Source organism: Hemisphaericaspora subhashii, assembly GCF_019202705.1.
Source record: "Hemisphaericaspora subhashii strain CBS 10753 chromosome Unknown scaffold58, whole genome shotgun sequence".
Classification (NCBI taxonomy): domain Eukaryota; kingdom Fungi; phylum Ascomycota; class Pichiomycetes; order Serinales; family Debaryomycetaceae; genus Hemisphaericaspora; species Hemisphaericaspora subhashii.
In genome coordinates this window covers 85,574-109,814 of record NW_026057330.1, presented here as the reverse complement: position 1 = coordinate 109,814, position 24,241 = coordinate 85,574, and the positions used below count along the sequence as shown (strand labels likewise).

Sequence of the window (24,241 nt, the reverse complement as noted above, 5' to 3'; positions counted from 1 at the left end):
TTGGCGGATTTGGCGATATTTGTAAAACTGGTTGCAAAAATTCCACTATAACTGAAAATAATGGGGTTGGGAATATATCACAGCTGTCAATCAATAATCAAATTGTAGTTGGGGTACCATTCCATTGTATGACTAGGATGTATTCGTATAGGCAAAGATGAGATCTTTTTTGAGACTCCTTGTATAGGAACGAGTTGCCTGCAATAAAGAACCCTGTTCCAAATTATAATTTTTGTTATGAGAGAGAGTATGTAAAAATTTGTCACTAATTACACTACCAATCAGATGAGCTTTATTTCAGGAACGAAAGAAAAAGAACAACACGGGGTGCAAAGAAGGGAAAAAAAACTAATTAATCGCCGAAAACAGGGGGTGTAAATTTTTGATGTTCCAAAGAATATTGTGGATAATGCAGGAATGACAATTGTGTGTCAATATAAAATCGGCAGTCTTGTATAGAAACGACACCAATTGATTATGAGGTAATATTATGGATAAATATATATCTGTTCCTGTTATCTGGTAAAAAGGGGGGGGTGTAGGGGGTTTCAAATCTCAGTTGAAATTTATTAATCCAAAATGATAACTTTAAAAAAAAAAAATTGTTTGGTGTTGGTGATGTCGGTTGTTGATTTATGTGTCTCATTTTCATTTTCACTCTTTTGTTGGTGGTTGTCTCTCAATTCAAAAAAAAAAGGGTAAATTCTCCTCCAGCAGTGTTTTAAATTCTTTTTTTTTTTTTTTTGGCTTTCAAAAATTAAAAATATCAAAAATTCAATTTTTGCATTTTTCTCTTTCAGAATTTTTCTTTTTACAATTAACAATCAATCAATCAATTATTTATTTATTTAATTTATTTATTGAATATAAGATTGTTAAGTAATGTCAGTATACACTTCTAATTCAGCTGCTGTTGCTCAACAACAACAGCAACAACAGCAACAGCAACAACAACAACAAGCTCAACAGGCTCAACAACAACAACAAGCCCAGCAACAGCAAGCTCAACAACAACAAGCTCAACAAAGACAACAACATCAACAACGATTGCATGAATTATTAGATGCGGTTAAAGCTGAATTTGAATATGCTTTAAATGAAGCATCTAGCTTTAAACAAGTTAAGGAAGATTATGATTTAAAGTACAATCAACAAACTGCTGAAATGCAACAAATAAGACAAACGGTTTATGAATTAGAAATGGCACATAGAAAGATTAAAGAAGCTTATGAAGAAGAAATATTAAGATTAAAAACTGAATTGGAAAATAGAGACAGACAAGCTCAAATTCAACAACAGCAACAACAACAACAACAGCAGCAAGCTCAACAAGCTCAACAACAACAACAACAAGCTGCTGTTGCTGCCCAACAAGCTGCAGTTCAACAAGCTCAACAAAAGCCTAATGGTTTACCTTATGGAGGTTACCAACAACCAACTGCTCCAACCCAAGTTCCTCCGGTTGCTCAAGCATTACCTCCACCAATAAAGCAATCTCCTCCAAAACAAGAAGTTAAACCAATTTCTCCACAAGTTGCAAAACCAGAACTTACTAAACCTGCAACTGTCGGTCCTGAAACTTCAACTGCATTAACAGTTATCGATAAATCTCAATATATTGTCAATCCTGCTCAAAAGGCTGTTCATGTTAAAGAAATTCCTCCATTTTTATCAGATTTGGATGTATCCAAAGCAAATCCAGATTTTAAGAAACAAAAGACTGAATATTATGTCTTGTATAACCCAGCATTTAGTCGTGACTTGGATGTTGATTTAATTCATTCTTTAGATCATTCTTCAGTGGTTTGTTGTGTTAGATTCTCTAAGGATGGTAAATTCATTGCTACTGGTTGTAATAAAACTACCCAAGTTTTTAATGTTGAGACTGGAGAATTGGTGGCAAAATTGGTTGATGATAATAATTCAACTGATATAAATGCCGCAAATGCTGGTGATAATGCTACCAAACCAGGTGAAACTAATGAATCTCCTGAAGCTGCCGCTGCTGCATCCTCTGCAAATGGAGATTTATATATTAGATCAGTCTGTTTTTCACCAGATGGTAAATTATTAGCTACTGGTGCTGAAGATAAATTAATTAGAATTTGGGATTTAACCACTAAAAGAATTATTAAGATTTTAAGAGGTCATGAACAAGATATTTATTCCTTGGACTTTTTCCCAGATGGTGATAGATTAGTTTCTGGTTCTGGTGATAGAACTGTTAGAATTTGGGATTTAAGATCATCTCAATGTTCATTAACTCTTTCAATTGAAGATGGTGTTACTACTGTTGCTGTTTCTCCTGATGGTAAATTAATTGCTGCTGGTTCTCTTGATCGTACCGTTAGAGTCTGGGACTCAGTTACTGGATTTTTAGTTGAAAGATTAGATTCTGGTAATGAAAATGGTAATGGCCATGAAGATTCTGTTTATTCTGTTGCCTTTTCTGTTAATGGAAATCAAATTGCTTCAGGTTCTTTAGATAGAACAGTTAAATTATGGAATTTAGAAGATAAACCAGCCCCACATTCAACTAACAAAAAATCAAGTTGTGATGTTACTTATATTGGTCATAAAGATTTTGTTTTATCTGTTTGCTGTACTCCAAATAATGAATATATTCTTTCAGGTTCAAAAGATCGTGGTGTTATTTTCTGGGATCAAATTTCTGGTAATCCATTATTAATGTTACAAGGTCATCGTAACTCAGTCATTTCCGTGGCTGTATCTTTAAATTCACAAGGAACTGAAGGTATTTTTGCAACTGGTAGTGGTGATTGTAAAGCCAGATTATGGAAATGGACTAGAAAATAAGTGTGAATGGAATAAGAATGCCTGTTTGTATTATTTTTTAAAAATAGACATAAAGAGAGAGAGAGAGAGAGATATCCACTCCTTTCCATTTACTTACAATTTGTAAGATTGTGTCTGTATTTCCTTATTGATTGAATTTTTGTTTTAGTGTGTGTATTTCAGTTTGATTTTTTTATGTAACAATATTATATTATTGTATTAAAGTTTAAACTCATATCTCTTTATACGACCAAATTAATTAATTATACGCCGCCGCGTGTCGTAAATTAAAAAAAAAATGTTACATTCATTTTGAAAATCTCCTTTGGTTTTGTTGAAAAATTATTAATTTTCATTTCTTTATAATTTTATAAAACAAAACCCAAAACTATCCATCCTAATCCTACAAATGTATTCAGCATCTGTTACTGCTCCTGTCAATATAGCGGTATGTCTTTTTAATGGCTCTTGACTTAATTATGAAAAGACTTTTTTGTACTAACTTTAATAACTATAGACCTTAAAATATTGGGGGAAGAGAGATAAAGATTTAAATTTACCAACCAATTCTTCTATTTCAGTTACATTATCTCAAAAAGATTTAAGAACTTTAACTACTGCTGCGACGTGTGAATCATTTATCAAAGATGAATTATATTTAAATGGAAATTTAGAATCTTTAGAATCACCAAGAACTCAAGCTTGTCTTGCCGATTTAAGAAGATTAAGAGCAGAATTAGAAGCGGCTAATACTTCTTTACCAAAATTATCTCAATTCAAATTACGTATTGTTTCTGAAAACAATTTCCCAACTGCTGCTGGTTTAGCATCATCGGCTGCTGGATTTGCTGCATTAATTACTGCTATTGCAAAATTATATGAATTACCTCAAGATATGTCTGAATTATCCAAGATTGCCAGAAAAGGTTCTGGATCTGCTTGTAGATCTTTATTTGGAGGATTTGTTGCTTGGGAAATGGGTGAATTGAAAAACGGTGAAGATTCTAAGGCAGTTGAAGTTGCTCCATTATCACATTGGCCCACTTTGAAGGCGGCAATTTTGGTTGTTAGTGATGATAAGAAAGATACACCAAGTACAACTGGTATGCAAACTACTGTTAAAACATCTGATTTATTCCAATATAGAATTAATGAAGTTGTTCCAAAAAGATTTGAAGAAATGAAACAAAGTATTTTAAATAAAGAGTTTGAAACTTTTGGTGAATTAACTATGAAAGATTCTAATTCTTTCCATGCTGTTTGTTTAGATTCTTATCCACCAATCTTTTATCTTAATGATACTTCCAAAAGAATTATTAAGTTGATTCATAAATTAAATGAACAAGAAGGAAAAATTATTGCTGCTTATACATTTGATGCTGGTCCAAATGCTGTCATTTATTATGATGAATCTAATGAATCAAAAGTCTTGGGATTAATTCATACTTATTTCAATCAAGTTGGTGGTTGGGAGAAATTTGATACTACAACTTTAGAAAAGGTTATTATTGAAGGTACTTCTTCTGATATCTACAAAGGTGTTTCTAGAATCATTTTAACTTCTATTGGAGGAGGACCTCAAGTAACTAATGAATCTTTAATTGACCAAGATGGAAAGGTCATTGCTTAGAATTAATACATATAATATAAAAATAGAAAATAACTTAATAATTTTTGAAAACACAGTAAATATACATAACAATATTGAATATCAAACTTGTTTCTTTAGGATTTCAGGGTTTTATCAATTTGGCTAACAATTTCTTTTAATTTATTTAAATCACTACCATTCTCAAAATGTTCTTTTAAGGTTTTATTATAAATTTGTAAAACTGATTCCAATTTCTTTATTTGTGATTTACTCTTTTCCAAATCTTTTTCAAGTTTTGTAACAGTATCTTGAAGTTGTACTTGAGCTTGTTTTTTACGTTGTCTACATTTGGATGCGGCAATTCTATTTCTTTCCAATAATCTCTCCTTTTTCCAAGCAGCTGTTCCTGGGATTGGTCCATTGTTGGGGTTAAAAATCACCTCATTATTGTAAATCAATTGATGATTTGGTGGAGGCACCCCAGCCACACCGGACACTATTTGTGGTGGAGGTGCTGACTGTTGCTGCGATCGTATCTGCTGTTGTTGTTGTATTGGAACTCCGATGGTTTGGTTTTGAAGAGGAATTTGTTGCTGCTGTGGTGGAAATTGTTGTACATTATTTCCTGAAATAGGAGATGAATTGTTCGGAGTTGTATTTTGAGATAATGGTGAATATGGACCCAGAGATGGTGGAGGGAAAAGCCCTGTTTGTTGATTGAAACCATCACTTAAACTTCCGGTCCGTGGTTTATTAAAATCATTATATCTATTTGTTCCAGAAAGAGATTGTAAATCTTGATCGAGAATGGAACTCATATCATCATTATCAAAATATGCTTCATGATTAACAATCTGACCAATTTGACCATTTGAAATAGAAATTCTTCTTCTTCTTGGGACGCCATCTGAAGAAAATGGTAAGAGTAACGTTGAATCGAATATTGGAGGGTTTGTGATTGGATATGAATTGACATCAAATGGACTATGGAATGAGAATTCGGAAAAGTTGAAAGGATTAGGTCTGACTGGTTTATTTAAACCTGATCCCAGTGTTCCTATAATTGAGTTTGTACCCATTGTAGTAATCGGAGTATTGTTTGTATTTGTATTATTTGATGTAGGAGTAATCAACAGATTGTTTTCTGTTACTTTTATATCTGCTTGAGTTAACTTACCAACTTCTGGGGCACCACTTAATAAAAAGTTTTGTTCATTTGCCACTTCTTGTTGTAAGACTTGTTGAACTTGTTGTACTTGTTGTTGTTGTGTCGATTGAAGTATCTCACGTTGCTGTTGTTGTGGTTGTTGTGGTTGTTGTGGTTGTTGTGGTTGTGGTTGGCCATATATGATGGTATTGGAATTCATTGGTTTAGATTCTACTAGAATGATCACAAATTAAGGAATGCGTTACGCAAAATAAGGGGGGGGGAAGGGGTATGAAAAAACTAAAAAATCGTGCACTAGAACGAATTGAGTCAGGGGTGGAGGAGTGGGTGGGTGTAGCAGTTATGTAGTAGTTAACTTATATTGGTTGGGTAGTTTCAGTTTAATAACCTGATGATGAAACTAATAATCTGAAAAAAAAAAAAGAATGAAGATAAAGAAAGAATTTTGGAAAGCCAAAAACAAAAAATAGAAACTTAAAAACTTATTTCTAATTCATAAATTCCTTTGTTCTATTAACAACATTGATAATTAAGAAAATGATCAATGAATAAATGATCACCAATAAACAATTAATAATACGGAAGAACACTAAAATCAGGAGGAAAATGGAAAAGAAAAGGGCAAATTTCAGAAAAGAAAAGATCGTCGTCATATGTTAATTTATTTTTTACCATTGTAATTTGGACAAAGGTCCGATTCTAGTCATTTTTTAGAGTGACTACTACTAAATAATCTAAAGTATTCCGAATCAATTTGATATCCATTGAGACTTCTATAGTTTCTCCGGGAATACACATTCAAGCAATGCAACTTAATTAGAAAAGTCGTTCAATTGCTTCTGACTTTCCTGTTACCAATAGACCCTTCTTTTTTTCTTCTGTTATATGTAAATGTAATTTAACTTGGCGGTGCGGCGCATTAATAATGGTTGAATTCGGAATAACTCCCCTGGAACGCCACACTCATCAATTATTTTCTTACGGAAATATACACATTTTCAACGTGGGGGAGACTAAGTTGCCCCCACTCCACTAACTTATATATTTCCGAGTTGGTACGTTGCTATACTTCCCATCAGGTTGCTTTAAGTTCTTCTTTTTTACCAAGTAGATCTAAGCATTGACAAGAAAATCTCTACACTATTCTATTCTATTTGGCGACTAAATAAATTCTACTAGATTGTAGGAGTCTAGAAAACTAATAGTGAAGCATTCAAGATTGTCACAAAAGTGATGCTCAGGATTCCCATTGGAGTGTGGATTCATATATGCTACTGAACCAAATGTAATTCTATTCTGTCTTTGCCAATATATTTGTTTCTGTTTCGCTAAAATGAATGTTGTCTATTTTTTTTTTCATTTGTTGCAAAATTTCGTTAAATCTTTACCTAAAAAAAAAATGGTTGTAAAAAAAAACTGGAACTTGGTTAATCTTATTCCAGTATCTATGCTGTTAACTTTAAAGATCTTGTTGGCATTGTCCATTATTAGATCTAAACAAAGAAACCAAAAACCCATTGACGGTATGTCTTTTTCTATATAAATGTAAGAAGAACACTCTGGCTAATGCTTCCAAAATAGAGACAATCAAAGAATTGAGAGATCCAATTGATTCCAATTTTGAAGCTATTCTATCAAGAAACTATAACATCAATTATTACAATTACAACCTCAAAACAATAAATAACAATACTACTAATGTTGAAGAAATGCTTAATGTCATTAATTATTTCTTAAAATTGCCATACCTGAAATATCATGATCAAGTAATCTTTTTATTTACTAATAAGATTAAACATAATATTAAAAGTAAAATATTCTCTGTGCTGCTACAAAGAATCTTAATTAAATGTCTTGAGGAAATTATAACCTCTTCATCTAACGTCAAGAATAGATTATTGTGGGTTTTTCCAATATTTATTAAGTTCAATCGTAAACAAGTGGAACGTTTTTGTTTATCCAATATATTAAAGCTCATACATTTAAAGCATAATGAAATATCATATCCCAATAGTACGATACAATCTATAGTTTCTATTGAAAATTTATCGGAAAACATAGCTTATACAGATTTCAATGCATCTGTAAATCATAGTTTTAACTTACTATTATTATTCCACCTAAAAGTTCTAACAGTAATGAAATATCAAAAGACTAAAGTTTTAAAAAGTTTATTAATAATCTATAACGATCCATCTATTTTACATATTTCATTGAATTTCTGCTAAACACATATGTGGCTCCACTTAAGATAGTCGTTATTCCAACTATCCCACCTAATCCCAGAAAATACAAATCTAAATTGGATTCAATAAATGTCTCTATCAAAGGACGATATACTAAACTTCCGATATAAAACATTTGCAAAGCTGTATTCACTTTCCCCAACAAGTTTGGATGAACACTGATAGTTGGTTTTTGTCCAATACTTATAAAATTATTAAATGTTCTGGGATGATCAAGACTTTTCCATCGATAATAAAATGACATAAAACTTAACATCACATCACGACCGATTATCACACTGGCTATACTTAAAGGAATCGAATTAGCATATGCTAAAGATAACGTACAAACCGTCATTAAGAACTTATCGGCTAATGGATCAATAATAGATCCAACAACTGATTTCATATTAAATTTTCTAGCAATATATCCATCAATGAAATCTGTTACACATGAATATGTAAAAAGCAGTAGTGCTGCCTTAGATTCACCTGTAGTAATGAAATATCCTATGAATGGAGTAGTGATTATTCTTGTATATGTTAAGATGTTTGGAATTGTCCATAATTGATTTTTGTGGTTAATAATTGGGTCAATTTTGGGTGTGGGTTCGGGTTTAGTGGAAAATGCCCTTATTTGAGAATTGAATGTGATTAATTTTGGAACATGATGTAATATGCTAGGCCTGATCAATCTTGGCCTGATTATTCCTATAGGGTTTATTGTTCTCAAGAGCATCTCGATGGTTGACTTGCTACCTTTGATGGTAATGGAGAAATTTTTCAATTTTTTTTTTTGCCTTTTCGTGGTTTTAAGTGAGGCTGCAGATTTGACTTGAACTACTTCCAAACAACACTTAAACGCGTTCCTTTTTACTCAACACGAGTAATACATTACTAAATTGACTCTGATTGATTCATTAATGATCACTGCTTAAGCCAGTAGCTCTTCCTTGTTAGAAGATGTTGTTTCGGAACAACCAATGTACACTAAATATGGTACCATTTCCAAAACCTATTGCATTCCTATCACAGCCGATTCACTTGAATCACTACCAAGTATATTCCGATCATACAATCTATGCTTCAAACTCGCTGTTTCAAATATGGTCAAAGTTACTTTCGTGATTTTTGCAGTCATTTCATTCGGACTGCATATAGCCATCTTCATACAAAAAATTTTCTTTTGTTTTTCCAAATTCTTAAGGCTTCTATGAAAACTTGACAACATTATCTAAATTCTTTAAGGAAATCATCAATCAACTGCAACCATGTCCCTTAAACTCCCTCAAGCCCCAAATTCAGGGTTATTCAAACAAGGATATCAATCCTTCTCAAATGCGGACGGAGCAATTGTTAGAAACATTGAAGCTGTTCGTGAAATTTCTTCAATTTTATTGACTTCAATGGGTCCAAGTGGAAGAAACAAGATCATTGTTAACAAGTTGGGTAAAAAGTTCATAACTAATGATGCAGCTACAATGCTTAACGAATTAGAAATTGTTCATCCAGTAGTAAAGATCTTGATTATGGCTTCTAAACAACAAGAATTTGAAATGGGTGATAATACCAACTTGGTCATTATCTTAGCTGGTGAATTCCTTAATGTTGCTGAAAAATTATTAGTGCTTGGATTAAATGTCACAGAAATCATTCAAGGGTTTAATTTAGCTAATAAATTTGTTATGGAAACATTAGAAAAACTCGTTGTGGATAAAGTTGATTCAGTATTAGATATAGATCAATTAATAAAAGCAGTCAAACCAGTTATAGCTGCCAAACAATATGGTTATGAAGATTTAATCTCCAAGTTAGTTGTTCAAGCCGTCAAATCAATCATTAATCCAAAGAATCCAAAGTCCTTCAATATTGATAACATAAGAGTCGTCAAGATTATGGGATCCTCTTTATCTCAATCACAAGTTATTAAAGGTATGGTTTTCCCAAGAGAACCTGAAGGTTCAGTTAAAAATATTACTTCTAAATCTAAAGTTGTTGTATTCACATGTCCAATTGATATTTCCACAACCGAAACTAAGGGAACTGTGTTGTTGCATAATGCCCAAGAAATGCTTGACTTTACAAAAGGCGAAGAACAACAATTGGATCAAGCTTGTAAAGAAATCAGTGATTCCGGCGTAAGAGTAGTCATTGCTGGTTCAAATGTCGGTGAATTATCTTTACATTATTTTAACAAATACGGAATCTTGGTGTTAAGAGTTCCATCTAAATTTGATTTAAGAAGACTTTGTCAAGTTTGTGGTGCTACTCCATTACCAAGATTAGGTGCACCTATGCCTGATGAAATGGGTGAAATTGATATCATTGAAACAAAAGAAATTGGTGGTGATAGAGTTACTATTTTTAGACAAGACGAATCCATATCAAGAACAGCAACTATTGTTATTAGAGGTGCTACTCAAAACAATTTAGATGATATTGAACGAGCCATTGATGATGGTGTCAACTCCATTAAGGGATTATTAAAGGATGATAGATTGTTACCAGGAGCTGGTGCAGTGGAAATTGAATTAATGAAGAGAATAACTGCTTATGGAGAAAGTACTCCAGGTTTATTGCAATTAGCAATTAAGAACTTTGCTAAGGCATTTGAAGTAATTCCAAGAGTATTAGCTGAAACCTCAGGGTTTGATTCTACTGAAATGTTGAGTAATCTCCATGCTGCTCATGCGAATGATGATGGTTTATCAATGGGTATTGATATTGACTCGGGTGATTTAATAGATGTTACCAACAATGGTATATATGACGTGTTGTCTACTAAAAAATCTGCTATTGCTTTAGCTGTTGAAGCCACAAACACAATTTTATCAATTGATCAAATTATTATGGCCAAGAGAGCTGGTGGTCCAGTTATGCCAAAACAACAAAGACCAGGTAATTGGGATCAAGATGATTAAATGTATATATAGTCTATTTAGGGTAGTGCTTTTCCAATTTTAATAAAATCTTTGATTTTTTGTAAGTCTTTATTTCCTTGTTCATCCTCAACTCCTCCACTTACATCATATCCAATGACATTTTTAATAGTTTCCGTATCTTTTAAATTTCCAGGATGAAGACCCCCTGCAAGTATGACTCTTGTAAATCCCAAGTTCTCACTTATATAATCCCAATCTATAACTTTACCTTCTCCGCCAGCTTCGGAATCTAACAACGGTATACTTAAAGAACGTTTCTTCATTAATTCAACCAGTTGAACTTTCAAACCTTCAAGCTCTTTGGGTATGACATATCTTGGAATTATTCCAAACCTTGAATCTCCATTTCTTTCTATAAAATCTACTTTATCTTCACTTCCATGTAATTGAATAAAATCTAATTGTAGTTCATTCGCTATGGAAAATACTTCTTCAATAGATTGATTCCTGAACACCCCAACTAAAAACGGCCCGTTTTCAATCAATACTTGTGATATTGTTTCAAAATATTCATTAGGATCTGTAAATGATTTCATTGATAAATATTCTTGGATCTCAGTTGGTGTTTTTAACTTTCTATTTCTGGATTCCCTTGCCTTTTTGACATTGATGGAAATTTGTTGAGCTATTTCATGTGAGATTGTTCTGGCTCTATTGGGTACTAAGATACATCCAAGTAAGTCAGCTCCATTATCAATAGCAACACTTGCTGCTTCTATAGTTTTAATACCACAAATTTTAACTAAACGTGGCATGCTTGTATGTACAATAGAGAGAAAAGGTTGATACTGATATTCATTTTTGTCTATCTATTTTTCCTATGTAAATTTAATTACTCATTGGTTTCCTTACGGAAAAATTTCCCAAAATTTTTAATATTTTCATTAAATTTATTAACATGAGTTTCACCAGTCATTGCAAATTCTCGTAAATTCTTTTCAAAATTATTCATCTTTACTGGCAAAAGCTTAGGTGACTTCATATCAGTTGGAACTGGAGTCGACACTCTAGAAGAATGGGTTGATGAACTCAAGGTGTCTTCATTATCCTCCAAGTTTGATAATAATTGACAACTGGTAATTAAGGAACCATCTTCAATGGTTAATTGTAACTTGAAGTTCTCCACATAAATACTTTGTTCATTCCTATTAATCTTCTTTAAATTCAACACTTTAATAAAGTTTTGAATCGATTTATCTCCTATCAATTCAAAATAACTTTCTATTATATTTTCCACTGGAATTGTTGGAACCATTAATAATTTTAACAACGATTCCAAGTCATGGAAATGATTGGTTACAAATTTCTGATATGATTTTGAACTTTGTGTTTCTGCTGCCTTTGAATCATCATAATTAGGATCAGAATACAATGGGAATTGTAAAGCTAACTCTTTCAAACTTGAGACATCTAAAAGTATTTGTTCATAACTTAATACATTCAATGTCTTGACCATTTTCAAATTATTGGCGATTGTTGTAACCAATAATTCTACCAATCTATCATTAAAGTTCCTAATATAACTATCTCTTATGATCAAAGGTAAAGCAACCTTAATATTCTTTATTGTGACTTTTTTCAACTCTGCCATATATGAAGAAACATCATTAATGACATCCAATTCTTGCCAATTAAAATTGACAAATTCTCGCCAGCAATATTTATAGTCATTGGTCAATTTTACAACCAAAGTGGAAATACATCGATTGATTAATTGGAAATATATTTCTTTACTGGCGTCAAATGCGGGTATTCTTTCTTTATATTCTTCTTGAACTATATTTGAAAACTTTCCAGCTAAATCATCAATATTATTGACAATATAGTCTCCTGTGTTCAATATCATTGTTAAATACTTTAACGATTCAATACCACTACCCAAATCATTATCATTTTTTGGAAGTATCGGTAATAATATCCTGTTATGATACTCAAATAAATATTTGCTGAATAATTTAGCTAAATCTAGCAATGTTTCCCCATTGGTTAATTTTAAAATTTGGGTCAATATCTTATGATAAGTTTTAAATAATTCCGTGGATGAAACGGCTATGTTAGGGACATTATTGACACGTAATATGGTACTAATATCTTGCTCATCTTTGAATTCTGGAGGTAATTGCGAAGTAGCTGAGAATTCTAGCAATTTACTATTAAGATGCTTTTCTTGTTCCTGGACCCAAATTGATAAATGTGGTTCGAATACCAGGGAAATAATTTGATGGAAATCTCCAGTTTGGAATAATTGGTTCAAGTTTTTTTCGAATTCCAAGGTTGTTGTCAAGTTATCCAAAACTGTTTTTGAGTTTGGTTTGGTTCTAGATAATAGATTCGAGATATCTTTCTTTGTTAATCGACAAAACATCTTTGTTATTTCAACTTCAATTCTCCAATCTTGCGGGAAAGCCTTGGCATATCTTGCTTGAATATCTTTTAGAATTTTATTAAAATAGATATATCTTCTATCTAGATTATCAAGAGATCCCGCTTCATCTAGATTGTTAAAAATTGCTTTAATATCTTTCAATTGTAAGTTATAAAACCAGTTTAATAACTTGTCTTTATATTTTGTATCAATCAATTCTAAAATTTCACACCCATATGTCAATTGTTCTTCTTCTCGATTATATCTATGTTCCATATAATCTTCAAAGTCAATGAAAATATCATCTGTTAATTTATTTTGGGTATTGACAATCATTAAATTAATCTTATTAATTTCATCAATGGCACGATATGGTTTAAAAAATGATAATAATTCTTTCATTACACTTAATAATTGTAATATTTCTTTATAATTATGAGTTGATATAATCTTTCTCAAAGTATTATGAGCATTTACTAACATTTGTAACCTTTTTATAATTGTCATTGAAAGGACAAGATTCTTCTTATAACAATCCAATTTTTGAATTGAACTTGTCATTAAAGTAATTGATTCTTGAGTTGTTGCTGAGTTTGCCTTCACTTGACGGATATCTTCTATCAATGACCCTATTTCTGTGCTTAAAGTAGATGAAGTATTTCTGTAATCATATTCATTTATTTCAATCTTGATCTCTTGTTGTAATTGACGTTTATATTTATGAGTATGATCCAATAATTGTGGTAATTCTTTCAAAGAATCGGGAGAATTAAATATCTCATTGAGATAGACATTTGGATCAAAGTTATATGTATCCATAACTGCGATATATACCTATATTCTTGATATATCGTTAGTTCTGGTCAAATTGTTGAAGTTGTAGCCTTCAGTAGTGAGTGGTTGGTTTGTAATTTTTTTACGATCGAAAAATGTCGTCCCAATTATGTCGGATATGTTAAATGTCTCAGGGTATAATTTCAACTTAGCTTCATTATAGGTTTCCTGAAAGTTAATAACAACACTGATATACTTCACACAGTTTGTAAATGTTTAATGGGGTGTGCGGTTTGTATAAGGCCAGTATGAAGTATCTTCAAGTACTTAGCTATGATTTATACAATTTGTGGTTAAAGAAAATAGAATGAAATTTTTAGTTGCTCCTTAGACCTTTAGAAAATCTCTGTATACATCTTTTAGTAAAGTAATCTTGACATGCCAATCCTTATATATTAAATGACAATTTATATCTCTAAAGGTATATTAATAATTCATTGATAATTATGGTTATACTTCTTACTATTTCCCTTAGTATTTCATTTTCTTTTACCAAAACTAAAGAAAATTTAATTGGTTGCAAAATATTTTCTTCTGGATAAATTTTGGAATTAAATTTGTCATTTGTCTTAAAATTTTCTTTATATAAATTCTATCTACGATTTATAAATTAATAAATCTAGCATACATCTTAGATATCTACAATATATTAGATATATGAGGGGGGGAACCTTCTAAGAGGTGTGTGTGTGTTTGTTCTAACATTGAATCTACCATAATCTCTACTTTCGAAAAAACGATGGATGCGTTCTCATGTGCAAATTTCAAATATATTGTACATTAAATTACATAGAGCAGAATGTGGAGAATTAGAAATATGCCTGTTGAAGCTTCAATAGAAGTTAAGATAAGAGACACAAATAAATATATGTCTATGTGTTTTGAATATTCTTTTGGTTGTATTTTACTTGAAATTACTTATGGTACCTAAATATCCAACCTCGGTTAAGTAAAATCGGTAATCATAATTTTGGATACCAATTAGGAGATTTCCAATTTAAACAATACATATAAAGAATGGATCAATTGTTAAGTTAAGTTAACAACAATTGATATTATAAACATTTTCCCAATTGGGAAAGTCGTAGTACAAATCAATTAATCTTAACAATCGGGAGAAGATATTTTTTTGTTGTTTTGTTCCAATTAACTTTTTGCACCAAATAAGATTTTTCCTATTTTCATATCAAGTTTACTTATAATCCTCCCAAACCCCCCCCTTCTTTTCCTCTCTTTCTCTTAAGGATAATTAGAATTAAGTGAATTCTCTTTATCCAATCAGTTTCTTCGAAAGTAACAAATCAATTAATATAAATAAGAAAAGTTTAAAAAGACAAGTGTAACAACAAATCAATTCCCAAATCCATTCAGAAAAATTAAAATCAAAGAATTTCTATCACAGCAAAGAAAATCAACACAACCCTAAAAAACCCTTCTTTTTTTTTTTGGTTGAACAATTTAATCAAATTGGCTTAAATTTCATTTGAATCAATTTGAATTCAATCTCATCAAAACAAAACATACATCTCCCATTTGATCAAATTATTAATTGTCCATTTACTCCCTATTTTTGACTTTCTATAATACTTTTGATTAAGGAAAGAATTACTTCATTTTCAATTCCATTCTCCTCCCTTGTCTATGGCTCGATTTAAATTAAGCTTGCACAAGAAAAACAAGCAAAATCCAGACGATACAGTTTCATCAGGATCTTCTTCAATTAGATCAGGTCTGAAAAATAAGAAGAAATCCCCAATTGATCAATCTAATAGTAGTGCTATTCAATCCCCAACTTCAACTTATAGAGAACTGGCTTCTCAAACTCATTCAATGCCGCTGTTTCAACATTCACCAGTGCAACAGCACCAATTCCAACAACAACAACAATTCCAACAACAACAACAACAACAACAACAACAACAACAACAACAATACCAACATCAATATCAAAACCAACAGAAATCACCACCACAGCAACAACTACAACAACGGCAACAACAACAGCAACCTCTTAGATCTCCAAAATCATATACGGCTGATGTTGTTTCTCCCCAAAGAGGTTCCTTCCATACTCAACTGAAAAATAGTGCTGTCACAACCCCCTGGAATAGATTCAAACTTTTTGATTCTCCATTTCCACGTTATAGACATGCTGCTGCTTCAATCACTAGTGAAAAAAATGAAATCTTTTTAATGGGTGGTTTAAAAGAAGGTTCTGTATTTGATGATACTTGGAAACTTACCCCTCAAGAAAACATGGATGGTGAAATTATCAATTATGTTGCACAACATGTAGAAATCGCTAATCAAATTAATCCACCTGCAAGAGTTGGACATTCAGCTGTTTTATGTGGTAATGCGTTTATAATTTATGGAGGTGATACTGTTGATACTGATGCAAATGGATTTCCTGATAATAACTTTTATTTGTTTAATACCAACAATCATAAATATACTATCCCAAGTCATATCTTAAATAAACCTCATGGAAGATATGGTCATACTATTGGTGTAATCTCATTAACTCCAACTTCTTCCCGGCTTTACTTATTTGGCGGACAATTAGAAAATGATGTTTTTAATGATTTATATTATTTTGAATTAAATTCATTTAAATCTCCAAGAGCAACTTGGGAATTAGTTAAACCAACTAATGATTTTAAACCACCTCCTTTAACAAATCATTCAATGTCAATTTATCATGATAAAATTTATATTTTTGGTGGTGTTTATAATAATGAAAAAATTTCTAATGATGTTTGGTTATTTGATGCAGGTACTGATTCTTGGACTAGATTAAATACTACGGGAAATATTCCACCTCCAGTTAATGAACATTCAAGTTGTATTGTTAATGATCGATTATTTGTATATGGTGGTAATGACTTTAGTGGAGTCATTTATAGTTCATTATACGTACTTGATTTAAATACCCTAGTTTGGTCTAAATTATCTGATTCAGCTGAAGAAAATGGTCCTGGGCCAAGATGTGGACATTCAATGACTTATTCCCCAAAGCATAATAAATTAATTATAATGGGTGGTGATAAGAATGATTATGTTGATCTGGATCCTAAAAATTTGAATTCATTTGAAGAATATAATGAACAAGTAGTTGGAACAATGATTTATCAATTGGATACTATTTTGGTTGACCAATTCTTGGATAGTACACCTTCTCCACAAATTGCGACTTCTGCGAATCTTACTCAAGATGGATTGCGTAGAAGTAGCTCTACTGGACCTGAAGAGTTTAATACCCCTAACTTCTCACCTTTAAACCCAGCTAATAATCTCGTTGGTGAAGTTCCACAATTGACTCAAGCAACAATACCTGAAGATGGTGGATACATCCAAGATCGACAAATTAAGTCACCAAACGTCGCCGGTAGTCCATACCCTGGAACAGAAGAAACTGCTAACGAAACATCTTCCAGGCCCAGAGATTTTTCTCCTTCTTCCAGTGCAGCTGGGTCTCCAGCTATTTCCCCGGCTGCGGCTGCTGGTGCTGCTGCAGCGACCTTCGCTGGTGCTTCGATTGCAGCTGCTACAACCACTCCTTCTCCTGGAGTTCGTGATGACACCAAAATCAAACAAATCGTGGCCCAATTAACTAATGAATTGAATTCATTAAAGGTTACTACTAAAGAACAAATGCAACAAGCAACAGAAAAAATTGAAAGTTTAGAAGAACATAATTCATTATTACAACAAGCACAAGAACATGATGCAGAGAACTTTGCTAAGCAACTTGCAGAAAAGGATGCATTGATTGAAGAATTACAATTGAAAGTTAGTGGTGTCGAAGAACAAAAATCAGTTGAACCTGTAGATTATAAATTGGAAAAATTAGAATTGGATAATAAATTGGTTTATTTGGAACAAGAAAATACTAATTTACGTTCGAAAATTGCTGATTTTGAACCATTTATGAATAATCAAATTGGTGAATTGGATGATTTGCAAAAACTTATCAAATCTCAAGATGAAAAGATTCATAATTTGACTGGAAGATTACAAGAACAAGAAACACTTCAAAAAGAATTAAATGATTATAAAACAAAATATGATAATTTGATATTGGAATTTGATAATTATAAAGCAATTCATGTTGATGAAAATGAATCAAGTGAAGAAGAAATATTTGAAGGTGATAATGATCAAGATACTGAAGGCAGTGCTACTAGATCATTAGGAAGTGGATCAATCAAAAGAACCAAACATGATATTGCAAACCGTTTAGAAACTTTAGTTAATTTATGGAATGTTAAGAATGCACAATCTTCAACTCCAGAAAGAGATGTGCACACCCCTGAAAATAATCCTGTTGTTGCAAAATTACAAACTCAAATTGATGATTTATTAGAAGCAAGTAAACAACGTGAAGCACAAACAAGTAAAGAATTACAAGATTTGCAGACTCAATTAGATGAAAGGATTAATTCATTAACTAGTCTCGAAGTAAATTATAAAGAAGCTATACAGTCTGTCAATAATACTAGTAAAGCTCTTAAAATGAATCAAGAGGAATTGGAACATCAAAAATCATTATTGGATAAATTGAATAAAGAAAATAATGAATTAAAAATGTTTAAGAAAGCAAGTAGGAGGGTTAGTTCTAGAGGAACTACACCTATAACTGAAGGTGAAGGATTTAATTCTCATCAGCGTGATGATGACATTGATGAGGCTGAAGACCAAATTAAGACAGCCCATTTCAATATGAAGATTAAGGACCTTGAAGCTGATTTATATATTTTGAAACAAGAAAGAGATCTGTTGAAGGATCATGTGACATCATTGCAAAAGGAACTTTATTTGGCACAAAATGGCAATTGATTGTCGTTGTGGTATAGTTTTAGTAAGATTTGTTTGTTTTTCTGATTATGTATTCCTCCTTCTTTTGTATATTTCTAATTGAATGACTTATTAATTGTCAACTTTTGTAATGTCTCCCATTCCTAAACTGACATGAATAAAATCAATGACACCCTATACTTGTCAAATATTCAATTAAGCGCCATATCAAATTAATAATTTTCATCTGTTTAGGCTTTCTGAACAATCAAACCGACCCTGTCAATTATGCAGGATTTACTAAAATTGATTTACAGTATTTAAAAAATTTTAGATAAGCGAACTTTAAATTTTATGGGTCTTGGCAGACAGACAAATTCTTTAATATTTTTTAGTTTAGCGCAAATAAAATATAAATGGGATTTTCAATTCCGGATAAATTAATAAACGAGAATAAATAAATATAATTTAATTTATATACTATTAAACACTTTATATATATTAATACATCGATTATCACCTTTCAGATACATCTCTAGAATTGTTAGTACCAGTACTAACAGGGTCACCACCGCAATTACTTCCACTAACGAGTAATCTATCATCCTTTGAGGACATATAATTAGGTACATATTCGCCATTCTCTCCAGGAACTTGATATAAATCATCACCTGTATTATGAGTATCAATTGTTCTTTCTTGAGTAATATTTGTACTATCATATGTAAAAAAATTCAATTGATTTGACGATTGTAAATTCTGAGATCCAGATTCAAGCAATTGATCACTTTGAATGTGGACTGGATTGTTTCCCTGGTTGTTTGGAATTTGTTCTTGATTTATACCTTGTATTTGATCTTGTGCTATACTAGCATCGTCTATTGGTGGAGCTGAAGGTAATAATCCTGATTCATGAGCTCTCATTCTATCCTTTTCACTCAATTCTGAATGACTCTGTAGCATGGATATAAAATTACTATTGGTAGGTTGGTCGTAATTTGGGGCTGTAGGTGGTGGTGGTGGTGGTAGAATGTTCTCATTACTTTCAAAGTAGGGAGGAGTTTGAAAACTATTTATCTCTGCTGATTCGGGAATTGGGTTGATATAGGGCGTCCTTGCCTGTGAAAGATGTGAAGGGATATTTGGGGGATGTGGATGTGGATTAATTGGAAGATTTGGTGCAGAAATAGGTGAATCTGAGGTTCCTTCTGTTAAAATAACTTGAGATGTTGAAGCAGGAGAACCGGGGAAAACGCCTTGTCCTGGAGGACTTGTTATCGAATTCAGTGATGATGATCTTCTTGAATTTTCTCCTTGAAGTAGCTGTTCTCTAGGTAACTTTATTGACTCATCTACTGGCAGCCTATGAGTACCAATGACAATTTCGGTAGTCAATTGTAAAAATTTCTTCAGTCTTTTAAATCTGTCAGTATTTATGAATCCGGAACGTTCCTTTTGATGATGCAATGAGGTTAATGTATTGGAATTGTGAAAATTAAAATTGAATTTATATGGTTCTGGTGTTGTTCCACCGTTGAAGTTCTCTGCAATAGGATTTACCTTGTTTGCAGCAACAGCAGTCGCCACTGAAGCAGAATCAGGCAGATGGGTGTCGCCTGCGTCAGAATCTAATCCAACCGATTTGCCTGATAAGTTTATAAGAACATCTATAAAATATTGGAAGGAAACTAACGGACATCCGACAATGGTAGGGAATGCGTCAGCTGGTACTCTAATGTTTGTATTAATTTCTGATTGGAATGTCACTGGGTCAACATACAATGGTAATACCAGTTGCTGCAAATCTTTTCTAAATGATTCGACAACCCCATCTGCTCCATTGTCTAATCGACATACTCTGACAAAGGTTATAATTATTCCATTTAAATCCTGGATTTTCTTCAAGTGGTTAATTGAAAGTTTAATCGGTATCAATTCTCCTCGTAAATAACCCCTTTGTGGAACCTCTAGTATGACATTTATTGCAGGGGGTCGTGTCAATGTTAAGGACAGTCCTTGGCTAGATTGAGGATGATGCGAATGAATTGAATGCTGATGGCTATCAATGAATCCATTGGGATTGGAATTTAATGTATGCTGGGGTTGCGTTAATGTTTGCTGCACTTGTTGTTGATGTTGTAGTTGTTGTGGTTGCTGTGGTGAATGCTGCTGTTGATGCTGACTATCAGTAACTGACATTTGATCTGAGTTATTGGATGAGAATGTACTGCATGTATTAACTGTATTGATGGTTGAAGTTGATGATTGAGTGCGAGACAATCTTTTTCCTGTACTTCGAGGGTCTTTTAGTATTAATCTCTTTGGTTTGGGACGAGATAATGTTGATACATCTATTGGATTGACTAAATTTATTAACTTTTCTGAAGTATATGTTGAATTTTGTAAAATTTTGAAATTCTTTTTCGCCACATTTCTATCTACACTTATCAGTGACATTGAGCTAGTAGTAGTGTCTGATGTTTCACTTGGAGATTGTGCTGGTGTTGTCGTGGGTGATGCTAATGAATTGATTGGAGAACTAGGTTGAGATGCATATGAGGAAGCACTGCCAATTGACGCTTTAAGCACATAATTAATTGATCCTTTTCCGAAATCTATAGAAGTGAATATTCGTTTGTTTGGAAGTTTAACAATGAATGGGAATACATGTTCCCCTTTTAAAAGACCATTTGAAAATTCATCAGTATTATTATTATCATCTCCATAAATTGTAATTGTATGATCAAATAATGTATGTCTAATTGGTCTTAATTTAGAATGAGATGATGCATTAATTTTGATATAACCAATCAATGATAATGTAATAACAATATTAGCTAAATTCTTCTTTGAAATCAAGACAATTTGTCCTGGTACTTCATCACCTGGTAACCAAATTTGATGAGGTTTATCTAATTGAACATAAAAATCATCAATTGCATGAAAATCAATTCTAAAATTAGATCCAAAGTTACTAAATGGATTGCTTGTTTCATTATTAAATAATTTAGGCGTCGGGAGTATCTTTGATACGGCACGCCTCATTTTGTTCATGTCCTTTGTTTATTAGTTAAATCTTATTGAAGCGTTCTGTCAATATTAAAGGTTCATAAAATTCACAGACTCTCTCTTTCTTCCTTCCTTCCCTTTTGATAAATGCTGTTTCTATTTGTCTATTAAAACTCTTGTTGTTGTTTATGCGGTGGTAGTAAAAAAAAAAAGGGTTAAGGGTAATTGATGATGATGCGTGTCTGTCTGTCTATTTATTTGATGAATTAAGATGTTAGACAATCAATTTATTTTTCCCTCTTCTTGTGTCTTTTGTGTCTGTTGTGACTTTTGGTTTGACTTTAATAAAAACTCTATCCTCTTCTTCTTCTTCTATTACTACTAAACTTATTTATTGTTTATTTTGAATTAATAAATAGAAATTGAGTTTTTGGCTTTTTCTTAGAAAGGGACAATTAAAACAAAATTTCAACTAAAGAAAATGACAGTCACTTAATTTTCTTCTTTTTCTTTTGACTTTGTTGTGGTGATTCTTGTTTCTTTATTGATGATGATACTGATGTCCTTCTATCTTACTGTGTTTTTCTCTTAGGCAAATGTTGTTGTGGCTATATCTTGGTCACCTTGTTGTATGGGGGGAATAGCTTTTTCTTAGCTTCTTTTTAAATCTGTCTAATAGTTTGGTGGGATAATGGGAGAAAAAAAAAAAACAAGATTTCTTTTTGGACAATCCGTTTTTTTCTTGGTTTTTTCTTCTGGATGATTCTGTTGTTTATATTTATCTGACAAAAAAAACCTTCAATCTGCAAATGGAGATTATTAACAGCTTCTGTTTCTTTGGTTTATAATTTTGCTCTGTTTTTAAAGTGAGTTTAAATAAAGTTATAATGAATAAATGAATTTACTAAAAAAAAAAGAAGTGATTTAAAATGTCCTTTTAATTTATGAAAACTAGGAAATTATTGTGTGACTGGAAGTATGTGTCTGTCTAAACTAATTTTTCTGTCTGAACTATTTTAAGTGCAAATCGGGGAAAAATAATAAAATAATCAAAAAAAAAAAGAAATTATATAAAACTGGGCACAACAAAAAAAAAATGAACACTATGAAAAAAATATGAACTGGAAATGTACTCTCTCCTAAATTTGCATTCATTCGGACATTTTTTTTTTTGATGCCCACCAGGCTTAGACATAGAATTGCTCATACTGAAACTCCTTCCCCCCTGTCTTGTGATAATTGCATTTAAAGAGAATTGAATTTTGCTGAACTGAAAGATCCTTTTGCCACCTATCAAAGGAGCTTCCTTTCATGTATCGCTTAAGTTGCAAACTTCTGTTAAAAACAAAGGTTAAAATAACATGATAGAAATTCAGACACAATTTTTAAAAATACGAGGGTGTTTTTTTTCTTGTCTGATTTATTTTTTAACGCTTTTTTTTGGTTTTGTCAGACATTACTAACTTCTTCCCCCCATCATTTATTTTTGTAGATGCAAATCTATGCATACACCAATATAATTAATTTTTCTTATAGTCGACATTTCTATATTGATCTTTGATAAGAAAGTAAATTATCATATTTAATTTCAAAATATAAAAACACTCGATATATAAAATACTATTCGATAATACCTCCCCTTGATAATAGTAAAGCAGGCGGGGGTTGGGTGTGTGGAGATTGGCACAATGACAATAAGGGGAAGCGCGGCTTCCCAAAGCCATAGAGACTGCATGATGAAACCTGAAGGACAATACGCGTAATCAACGGATGATTATAATTCTTTTTTTTATCATATGACGAGGAGGAGTAGAGCATCTAATTTACTTCCTGATTAAGCGTTATGAATCTGAGATTTAAATTTGCAGGCTTTTCCTCGGCATCGAATTAAGATCGGACCCTTAGTAAGAATTCAATCTACCCTTTGGTGTTTGCAAGGACAGACCCTACATGTTGGCAATCAACAATGAGGAAAGTTGTATCTTCATTCTAGGTCATATAGTCTTCTATCCCATTGACTCTTTAGATGTTAAGTGTGAAATGTTAATTGTCTGTTCTCGGGTAAGACATACCAAAAAGTCTACTGATGAAAATGACAAGCATTTCACCCACACCCACCAGAGTATCTTGCTGCAAATTACTGTAATATCTGACTAAAAGACCTCATTATCACGGGTTTATTTATACACTACTATAGAATATTCATTGATCGGACTTTCATCTCGTGATTTTGTACTCTTCAATTTCTTCGTCGTGATCATCATCTTCTCCTTCTTCGTCTTCTTCTTCTTGTTCTTCTTCTTCTCAGCCTATGCCACTGCCTCTGACGAAAAAGATTCAATCCAAACTCAGGTTTAATAAGTGCGTTGAATTCCCCCCCTCCAATAGAAGATTTTTCGATAGTTACTTCGTATCTAACCTGATAAAAAATGTACAATTAAAAAAGAATAACTAATAATATACGAATTGACTTCCTTGAATCAAATAAGAGTCTATAATGCAACAAAACGTTAT

At 32.1% G+C, this 24,241-nt stretch overlaps 9 protein-coding genes across 9 annotated transcripts; 4 read left to right on the top strand and 5 right to left on the bottom strand. All coding sequences in view use genetic code 12, as the record gives it.

Moving 5' to 3' along the window:
* Positions 1-882: 882 nt before the first annotated feature.
* Positions 883-2,817, top strand: TUP1 (chromatin-silencing transcriptional regulator; the record flags this gene model as incomplete). Its single annotated transcript, XM_049407813.1, has 1 exon — positions 883-2,817. The coding sequence occupies one exon, from the start codon at positions 883-885 to the stop codon at positions 2,815-2,817; it is 1,935 nt and encodes a 644-aa protein (XP_049262845.1).
* Positions 2,818-3,205: 388 nt separating this feature from the next.
* On the top strand, positions 3,206-4,426 carry MVD (diphosphomevalonate decarboxylase; the record flags this gene model as incomplete). Its single annotated transcript, XM_049407812.1, has 2 exons — positions 3,206-3,244; positions 3,314-4,426. 2 exons carry the CDS (start codon positions 3,206-3,208, stop codon positions 4,424-4,426), a joined length of 1,152 nt encoding a protein of 383 aa, XP_049262844.1.
* Positions 4,427-4,521: 95 nt separating this feature from the next.
* On the bottom strand, positions 4,522-5,754 carry RCA1 (Rca1p; the record flags this gene model as incomplete). The annotated part of the gene is made up of 1 exon (XM_049407811.1): positions 4,522-5,754. The coding sequence occupies one exon, from the start codon at positions 5,752-5,754 to the stop codon at positions 4,522-4,524; it is 1,233 nt and encodes a 410-aa protein (XP_049262843.1).
* A 1,997-nt stretch (positions 5,755-7,751) lies between these two features.
* J8A68_003906 (cardiolipin synthase) lies at positions 7,752-8,519 on the bottom strand (the record flags this gene model as incomplete). Its single annotated transcript, XM_049407810.1, has 1 exon — positions 7,752-8,519. One exon carries the CDS (start codon positions 8,517-8,519, stop codon positions 7,752-7,754), a length of 768 nt encoding a protein of 255 aa, XP_049262842.1.
* A 532-nt stretch (positions 8,520-9,051) lies between these two features.
* Positions 9,052-10,701, top strand: CCT8 (chaperonin-containing T-complex subunit; the record flags this gene model as incomplete). The annotated part of the gene is made up of 1 exon (XM_049407809.1): positions 9,052-10,701. The coding sequence occupies one exon, from the start codon at positions 9,052-9,054 to the stop codon at positions 10,699-10,701; it is 1,650 nt and encodes a 549-aa protein (XP_049262841.1).
* Positions 10,702-10,718: 17 nt separating this feature from the next.
* On the bottom strand, positions 10,719-11,477 carry TRP1 (phosphoribosylanthranilate isomerase; the record flags this gene model as incomplete). The annotated part of the gene is made up of 1 exon (XM_049407807.1): positions 10,719-11,477. The coding sequence occupies one exon, from the start codon at positions 11,475-11,477 to the stop codon at positions 10,719-10,721; it is 759 nt and encodes a 252-aa protein (XP_049262840.1).
* A 77-nt stretch (positions 11,478-11,554) lies between these two features.
* VPS53 (Vps53p) lies at positions 11,555-13,906 on the bottom strand (the record flags this gene model as incomplete). The annotated part of the gene is made up of 1 exon (XM_049407806.1): positions 11,555-13,906. One exon carries the CDS (start codon positions 13,904-13,906, stop codon positions 11,555-11,557), a length of 2,352 nt encoding a protein of 783 aa, XP_049262839.1.
* A 1,656-nt stretch (positions 13,907-15,562) lies between these two features.
* Positions 15,563-18,760, top strand: KEL1 (Kel1p; the record flags this gene model as incomplete). The annotated part of the gene is made up of 1 exon (XM_049407805.1): positions 15,563-18,760. One exon carries the CDS (start codon positions 15,563-15,565, stop codon positions 18,758-18,760), a length of 3,198 nt encoding a protein of 1,065 aa, XP_049262838.1.
* A 474-nt stretch (positions 18,761-19,234) lies between these two features.
* Positions 19,235-21,772, bottom strand: RIM8 (Rim8p; the record flags this gene model as incomplete). The annotated part of the gene is made up of 1 exon (XM_049407804.1): positions 19,235-21,772. The coding sequence occupies one exon, from the start codon at positions 21,770-21,772 to the stop codon at positions 19,235-19,237; it is 2,538 nt and encodes an 845-aa protein (XP_049262837.1).
* Between the last annotated feature and the right edge of the window lie 2,469 nt (positions 21,773-24,241).